The following is an 8,825-nucleotide window of genomic DNA, read 5'->3' on the forward strand; positions in this document are numbered from 1 at the left end:
CACTTACTCTCTTTTACACCATTTCTCTCTCACACACACTTGCCCAGTACTCTGTAACCGGTACAGTGCTAGGCCCACAGTGAGGGCTCTGAGTGGATTCTTTCTTAACATTGGCTGATTTATTAGGGGCAAAGCTGGGTTTTGGATAAATCCTAACTCCTCTGGATTCACACTTTCATACTGACACAACTACCTGAGATTTCATCTGGAGGAGGTCTAGGATGAGACGCAAGTAGTTTGGAATATTTTCTGGCAAAAACTAACAAAAACAAAGGCGTGGAGCAAAAGTGCCTGGATCTGAATTCTGACTCCACCACTCACTGGCTTTGTGACCCTGGACCAGTTACTTAGTCTCTCTGTGCTTCCATTTCCTCATTAAAAATGGGAATAATAATTCCTACCTCCTAGGGCTGATAGGATTAAATGACTTAATTCTTGCAAAGCAGGCAGAACAATGCCTGGCAAATTATACACACTACATAAATAAAAGAAAAAAGCAACTACTAATTGAAACCAGCATTAGTTGCCCATTCACAGTTCCTCATTCATACAGCATTTATTGAGCTCCTACTGAAATCACTAAACCAGACATAAAGGGCTCAGACCTCACCATCTAGTATAAAAAACAAAAAAAACACAAAATTTTGGTATAACATGATAATTCTAAGTGGAGATTTGCACATAATTCCAAGAGAGACCAGAGAAAGAACATTTACCTATTACCGTGTAAACTTGGGGGGGGGGGGCTAGTTAATTCTTTGAATCCATTTGAAAGATTGGAAATAACGGATTTGAGTCTTTTGGAAAACATTCCCACTGAATGTCACTGATTCAACTTCTCTGGATATTTTTCTTCTCCCTGTCTCCTCCCATCTCTTTGAACACCTATAAAATAATCTCTGGGTTACCTCAGATGGGTGGAGGGGGGGATGTGGGTTCAATCAGACCAACCCTCAATCATTTTTTAAAAAACAACCACTGAATAAAATATTTTTGAAAGGAGAAAGTGGGGAAAGCCTTATTTACCGGTAACATCTCAACTCATGAACCAGGAGCAGTTGTGTTTTCAAATCTTGGTGGCTTAATTCAGTCACACCGCTTTGTGAGCCAGTATATGCGCAGTTGGTTTAACAACCGATGGAAAAATAAAATTCAGTTAATCCGCACCCCTCCCCCAACTCCGTTCAAGTTTCTTCGAATATAAAATCGTTTTTAAAGGCAGTGAATGCAGAGCGTTGATGGCTCATACAGTCCACACCGACCCTATGGAATTCAGAGACACGAGTGCCGCGCGGAGCTTGCCCAGGGCGGCGCCGAGGCCCACCCACCTCTCCAACCGGCTGCAGCGGACGTGCCTGAACCAGGCGAGCCGAAACGCCTGGGGAATTGCCCCGCGCAGGGAAGTGGCGAATGTCACTAGCAGCGGGCCCGACTGTCGACCCTCCAGCCCTGACCCGGCTCACAGCGCCCACGGGCAGCCCCCTACCGCCCCCAAACTTCAGCCGGCAGACGCTGGACGTGCGGTCTGGCGACTTTCCTAAACTCCGGGCGCCGGAACCGCGCCGCCAAACCCCGGGCAGGGGCGAGCTGGAGCGGCCGGCCGAGCAGCGCCGGGACCCGCAGGTGCAAAGGCTCGGAGAGCGAGCGTGGCGCTCCCGGGTGGCTGCTCCCCGCCGGCCCTCGGCGGCGGAGGAACTACAAGCACGGCCGTCACCTCCCCGGAGACTGCGATGTTTATCAAAGGCTCGCCGGCGCGGGGGCCATTCATCTCCCCGGACTTGGAGCTTTCTGCGGAGTGGAAGAGGCAAGGAGGGGCTCGCAGGATTGGGGCCCCGAGTGTGCGGAGTGAGGGAACTGACAGAAGGGTCCTTGGGGGACCCCAAAGCCTCCTGTCTCAGGGCCCGGGACAGCGTGGGAGGGGACGGAGGTGGACCCAAGCTTTGGCCCCCAAAGCCTAGACATTCTCCCCACAGAGCCTTTTACGCGGGTGGGCGGATCCGCCGCCCCGCCAACACCTCAGCAGCGTCGCGGCATCGGTTTCTTTTTTCACCTGAGTTCTGTCCCCAGCCCCGGCTCTAATGGTCCAGGGAGTTAGGCTGCCCCTCAAACCCCGGCCGCCCCTGGACCTGCGCCCGGCTTCGCCCGGCGTCCCCCACTCCCACCCCCCTCAGCTCCCCTCTCACCCCCATTCCGCGCCGGCCGGAGGCGGGGGGCGCCCACGCTCGAGAGCTGACCCGCGGGCTCTTACCTTGACAAGCCGAAGCTGCGGGCGCCGTCCCATCCTCGGGCTCACTCGGTCACAGTCCCGGATGCCTGGGTCCCTCGGACATCCCAGAGGGGCCAGCGGGCGGTGGCAGGCTCCAGCGGCGCGGGGTGGGCGGTCGGGCTCCTCTGTTGCTGCCCAGCGCGGAGGTGCCCGGCGTGGCGGGCTCTCGCGCGGCCCTTCCCCGGACAGTCCCGCCGCCGTTTCACGACTCAGCCCGGGCCCGCAGCCGCCTGGAGCCCGCCTCGCCCCCGCCGCCTAGCCCTCGGTCCGCGCCGCTCCTCGCCGCGTGCGTCCCCTCCCCTCTCCGTCTCTCTCCCCTCCCCTCTGGTCCCTCCTCCGCGCCGCGCCCCGCTGCTCCCTCCCCTCTCCCCGCCACCCCCTATCCCTCCCTTCCCCCGGCCCGCTCCCCGCGCGCTAGCCGCGCTGACCCCCTTTCCCCGCGCCCGGGTTTGCGGCAGTCCGCGGAGCGCGCTGGCAGCGGTGGCGGCCGCCGCAGGCTGGGTAAAGCCGGGGAATGGGAGGGGGGCGGGGGAGGAGGTAGCCTCCCTCCTCCCGCCCTGCTTGAGGTCCGGGCCCGGGGATTCCAAGGGAGTCTGGGGGGACTTGCGGGGCTCAGGTGGGCCAATGAGAGCGAAGCTATTGGGAGCTGAGGAATGGGGCGGCCCGACTGAGTGGAGCCGCCGCGAAGACCCGAAGCTGGGAACTGCGTTTGGGCAGTTCCCGCCCTACAGCTGGCGAGCAGCGGGTCCTGGCCGCCCCCCACTCCAGCCGGGGCCCAGCAGTAGCGCCCAACCCCCAGGGCCTTTGGCACTGACATGACCCGTGCGTTCTGGGAAGAGCTAGTCTCATTCATTCATTCATTTTAATTAACTTATTCATTCGCTTATTTTACAAACTGAACGCCTGCTCAGTTTGGTCCGGGCAAAGGGCTGGGTCCGGGAACTCCAATATGAAGGGGAGGCGGCGGCGCCCCGCAGGACTAACTGGGGGCCGAGGCCCGGGAGAAAGCAGAGCGCGCATTGCGCTATGTCGCGGAGAACGCAGTTAAGAACCCAGCGCGCAGGGCGTGGAAGAGGCCGCAGCGCCCCCTCTCGGCGGACCTCACAGGGTAGCGGTCAGCCGCCGCGCCAGACCTCGGGGTCTTCACCCGGCTTCATTCTTTGGCTCCCCATCCCACCCCTATTCTGGGAGTCAGCTCCTTCCTCCAGCCGCTTAAACTTCCCCCTCTAGCCCTTCTAGATGGACAGAACTTTTGACTTCTTCCTCCTTCCCCGCTCCTCTCGCCAGAGCTGAAGAGGGAAGAGAGGAGTGACCGGTAGGGGAATGTTCACTCCACCCTGCAGGGCCTCGGCTTCTAGCGCCAATGGCAGCCCCTCCACAGTGAGCCGGAGCACTGCGGGCAGAGCACGGTCCCAGAGCGGCCGTCAGCCGGCTTTGAAATCAAACTCTGAACACAGCTGTCCGGGGTTGGATGCCCTTCCGCGCCCACCCCACTTCCCACCCCTCACCCCTTCACCCACTTTTTAGCGCTTTGGGCAAGAACCAGCACGTTCATGGGTCCATCTCATTTCTTCATTTGGACCTATAGTTACTGTAAGAAGCCACTGGATGCAACACGCAGTTTATTGGTGAGGAAACTGAGGCACACAAAGGAGTGTTGACCTGTCCAAAGTTCCACAGCTGGTAAGCCTAGTCCTCAGCCTCCTGATTCCCAGTTCACCCATCCTCCCAGCATGCTCTGTGCTTTCACCTGGGAAACAACCAGATTCTAAGTGTGCAGAGGACTTGGCACTGAGGTGGGGAGGGGCACTGCCCAGGAAGCCAGCTGGTCACGTTGGTTGAGCCACACAGGGTGGCACATTCTAGGTGAAGCCACACAATCCAGAGTCTTGTAAAACCCCCTGACCAATCCCAGAAGAGACAGTAGTACCAACCAGATTGCCAATTTACTGTTCTCAACAAAATATAAATGCAGGGCTGCCGAGTGTAGTGCAGGGTCTGGAGTCAGACAGCCTAGGTTTGAGTTTTGGTACTTCTGCATACAAGCCTTATAAACCTGGAAAATTACTTAACAGTGCCTCAATTTTCTCATCTATAAAATGAGGGTAGGAATACCTGCCTCCTAGGGTTGTTAGGAGGAATAAATGAGGTAATATTTGTAAAGGGCTTAGAATGGTGCCTTGTGAGTAACAAGAGCTTAATGAGGGTTAGCTATCGTCACCATCACTATTGCATCATCATCATGATCAACATTACTATCATAGTCACTATCACTATCACCAACACTATCATCATCACTGTCGGAAATAAAGCGGTACCTGTAAGGGAATAAACGCTCTCTCGGTTCTGGAGGAGAAAATAATTTATTTACGATCTTGCAAGATGGGGCGTCCAGCCAAACACGCGGAAGGCTGGCGCGCCAGAGGAAGAGAATGGCGGTCTTTAAATCTCCTACTCCTAATTCGCAAGTCCCTCCCCTGTTTCCCCATTGACTGGGTACTACAGAGGTTACAGCCTATCCGAGAACACTAACTAATCATCTTTTGAGATTTTAATTTGTACAGCCAATCCCAGAGAGCCAACTAGCTCATTATTGAGATTTTGAACTGATCAGCCTATCCCCCCCAAATTTTTACTTTTTTTTTTTTGCTGTGAGTTCCCGCCTCTGATACTACCTCATATCTCTTTACATCAGGCAGATTCTCTCTTCTCTTTGTCTGGGGCTTCTTTAAACTGGTTTTGCCTCCATTTCCCTTATTCCATGCTGTCTCTGTGTGAAAACGAAACTTATTCCTTTCTTACAATCACTATAATCTTCATCATCACTATCATCATCCCTATCACCATCAATCACTATCATCATCATTGCAATCGTCCATCACTATTATCTTCATCATCACTATCATCATCACCATCACTTTCATCATCATTATTTAGTGGACCAGATGCTCAAGTGTGTAGGTTGACCTGGTCCCTCCCTCTAGGAGGTTCTTTGTGGGAAGCAAAATTCTTGATTAGGTCACCAGCAGCGAATCTTGGAATCAGGGGAGAGGAAGCTGGTGGGTCCTCAGCAAGGGTAGCCCAGGTCTTACTCCCAAGCCCTGCCCCACCTTGGAGCATATTCTCCAGGGACCAGATAACTCCAGCTCTCCAGATTCTGTGTTTCTCCCTGCTTAACAAACACCATCAAAATTTGCCTTTCCAAGACCCATCATCTTCCCCTTGACATGATCTTTAAATATGCTAATGTAATCTATTTAGCTGTAATCAAGTCTTGCTCTTCCTGCCTTTTGGCCTGGGAGTCAGACCGTCTTTTTCTTAAGTGGCATCTACAGGTAATGGATCTTAACCAGTCTGTGTTGATTTCACTGATTTAATGTGCCAGAGGTGGGGAAAGGGGGGTTCTCCATTACTCTTATGATCTCACTGTTTATAGTTTCGATTTGACAGCCTCAGGGGTTTATGAGAGCCTCAGGTTTAACACCCTCTCTGTAAAAAGGTTCGGTATCTCCTTTCATTAGTACCCAAATGACTTCCTTCCACCTTCAATGCCCTGGCTCTCAGGCGCCCAGCTTGGTGATGATGCCCCTGTCTACCCTGTCCATATACTTCCCAAGGCTTTCTATGCCCTTCCTTCCCTCTCATTCCCAGACGTTCCAGTCTGAGCAGCCTAATGGATCTGGGTCACCTTAGGCAGTCCCTCCACGCCTTTGTTATTTGAGCATTCCAACTCAAGGCAGACTTCGGCTCCATTCTTTTCCCATCATGACCCTTCCCAAACTTCATTCTGATCACTCCTCTGTCCTCTCCTCTTCTCATCCAGGCTCAACCAGCTTTCTTTTATTTATCCAGCCAGATTTGGAAGAGAGGAGAAATGTGAGGGATCCAAATGGGAATAAAAGACAATTCCATGCCCTTCCAAACAGTAGTAGAGAGAGATGTGGAGATGCGAGAATAAATAACAATGGGAGGTTCAATTTGGGATGCCATGTTTGGGTTCAATCATTCACATTCCAGTGAAGACTGATGGTCTGGAACCACACAACCACACTATCTGTGGGAAAGAACCAGTTCTTTTTTTTTTTTTTTTTACAATCTGTTGCAGACTGATGCTATTATAAGATACAGTGAAAATGAATTATTAGAAAAATGAAATACGCACAAAATAAAATCTCAATTTTAAAAATTACTAGATTCAATGGACTTAAAGCTACTCTGTCAAATTGCTTAACAATTCCTAAATGCTTATTCTCAATTTCTGCACTCATCTCACCACAGACTGGCAACAAATCATTTGTGGGTGAGTGCCAGTCTGTAGATCATGCCTGGAGCAGCCCTGGTCTAGGATGTTTCTGAAGAATGAGGCCAGAAAAATGGATTGGCAGTAGGAGTGGCTCTTAAAATCAATGACATTGGGGGAGATGCTGTTAATTACTCCATTCATTGGTGCATTCATTCAACAGACATTTAATGAGCAGCAACTTTGAGTTACCACTGTTGGATACCGAAGCTAATAAAGATTAATATAATAGTGCCTTAGCCCTCAAGATTTTCACAGGCTGGAAGGGAGACAGCCACTTTGATAAATAATTAAAAGCTAGTGCAATTAGGTCAACAATAGACCAAGCAACATGGGCACAGAGGCAGGAACATTAATTTTGCCTGGGGCCAAAAGGGAAGGTTCTATGAAGGAGACTATGCTTACACGGGGTCTATAGGCAGAGGCAGGTGCTCAACCCCATATGGCCAGCCGGCACATGATAAATGAGTTAATACTGCAAATTGCTTAGCGCAGTGCCTGGCACATGGTAAGTACCTCAAAAGGGTTAGCTATTTTGATTATTAAATTTTATAATTATCATCATCATTATTATTATCCCCTTAGATCTACCCAGCACTGTGCTTGACTTTGGCTTGGACTGTGGGGGTTACAATGTGTTGCCCAGTTGGGAAAAGGGGAAAAATTGGCCTCAACCCACCCCCTGAGTCAGAGGAAAGATCTTGTGGAGGACATGAGTTGGGAGTTGGGTCTTGTAGGAAATGGACGTGGCCGTGTGAAGATGAGAGAGGGACACCTTCAAAGCAGGAGTGTTCCTTAGAGATGCAGCCTGAGGAACAGCACGGGGACTGGGGAGGTGATGGGTCTGATGGGGACAAGAGATGGGGATGGAGTGAGTGGGTGAGGCTCAGTGGAGTTGCAGGGGGGTGGGGATGTGGCAGGCTGAGGATTTTCTGGGCCCTTTGACTAACGGGCTTAATATTATTCATTCCTGAAGAACAACAAATGATAATAATGAGGATGTGTATGGCAGTTTGTACTATGTAAAGCTCTTTCACAAATATTTTCTCATTTAATCCTTGTAACCACCCTGTGAAGGACATATCAGTAGCCTCACTTTAGAGATGAGAAAGCTGAGCTCAGAGGCTAACACCTTGCCCAAGGTCACAGCTGGCCTTAACCTAGGAAGGATGTGAGCTTCAGTTTCCTAACTCCTGCTCTGGAGTTTTTTCCAGTGTACCCCCTAGGGAGCTGTGATACCACTGTCAGGAGGCTACAGCTCCAGGAAAATTGTGCCCTAGACCAGCCTTTCCTTTTTTTCTTCTCCCTTGCTCCTTCCCAGTGGATGGGCAAAAGGGAGGAGCAGAAGCAAGCCCGGGACAGAGCTTGACAGTGACAGCAGGCCAAGAGCGGGCCACTGAGACACAGAGGGCAACTCAGTGACCTGTCTGCTCTTCCTTCATCTCTCCCTCTGAGTCTGTATCAATCAAGGGCAAATGCACTTACCCTGGGCACAATTACCATATTTTTGCATTTATTAAGTGTGACAATGAGAAGGCACCTTGGAAACATTCTGGAAGTGAAAACAGTGATCAGAGGTATCAACCAGAAGTGCAGAGTCAAAAGGAAGGGCACTTGCAACATAGCTTTACAAAGAAGGAGCTTTCCTCTAGCCTAGTCCAGTGATTTTCAGTCGGGCGGTTTTTGGCACCCAGGTCACGTTTGGCAATGTCTAGAGGCTTTTCTGATGGTCTCAACCAGGGGCAGGGTATTGAGTGGGCAAAGGTCAGGGATGCTGCTAAACAGCTGACAATGCACAGGACAGCCCCCCACAACAAAAACATTATCCGGCTCAATGCCCAGTGCTGAGGTTGAGAAACCCTGGCCTTGGCAATACGACAGCAGATATCAGGCCCTCCATGGGGCCTGATCCAAAATAGACCTCCTATTCCATCTGAGAAAGCACAGAAAATCAAGCATTTCCCACCCTACCTTTGCTGAACTCCATCCTTTCCAAAATACTGAGTCCCAGGGACAGGCACTGGGGTAACCCCAGTGGTGGGATTGTCCTGCTCTGGGCCACACAGCTAGAGAAACTGGTGGGGCCGGGACTCGAGGACTCTGATGCTTTTTACGAACTTTCCTCACCTCCTCCCCTGAGTCAGCACTTCTCCACTTTCTGTCTCTTGAATGCTATTTGTAATATCCCATTTTAGAGCTAGAGGGGTTTGCCCAGAAACCAGTTGGTCTAATAGGTAAGGGACTATTATTTTCATTTTA

At 51.4% G+C, this 8,825-nt stretch overlaps 1 protein-coding gene across 1 annotated transcript in view; it reads right to left on the minus strand.

The window, feature by feature from the left end:
* Positions 1-2,329, minus strand: part of CRHR1 (corticotropin releasing hormone receptor 1) — a 44,156-nt gene extending 41,827 nt beyond the window's left edge. Inside the window, exon 1 of the mRNA XM_037809123.1 lies at positions 2,249-2,329. Within this exon, the coding sequence (XP_037665051.1) occupies positions 2,249-2,281 (33 nt within the window). The 5' untranslated portion in view covers positions 2,282-2,329. The remainder of the gene's footprint in view (positions 1-2,248) is intronic.
* Positions 2,330-8,825: the final 6,496 nt, after the last annotated feature.

The sequence above is a fragment of the Choloepus didactylus genome, chromosome 18, assembly GCF_015220235.1.
Source record: "Choloepus didactylus isolate mChoDid1 chromosome 18, mChoDid1.pri, whole genome shotgun sequence".
Classification (NCBI taxonomy): domain Eukaryota; kingdom Metazoa; phylum Chordata; class Mammalia; order Pilosa; family Megalonychidae; genus Choloepus; species Choloepus didactylus.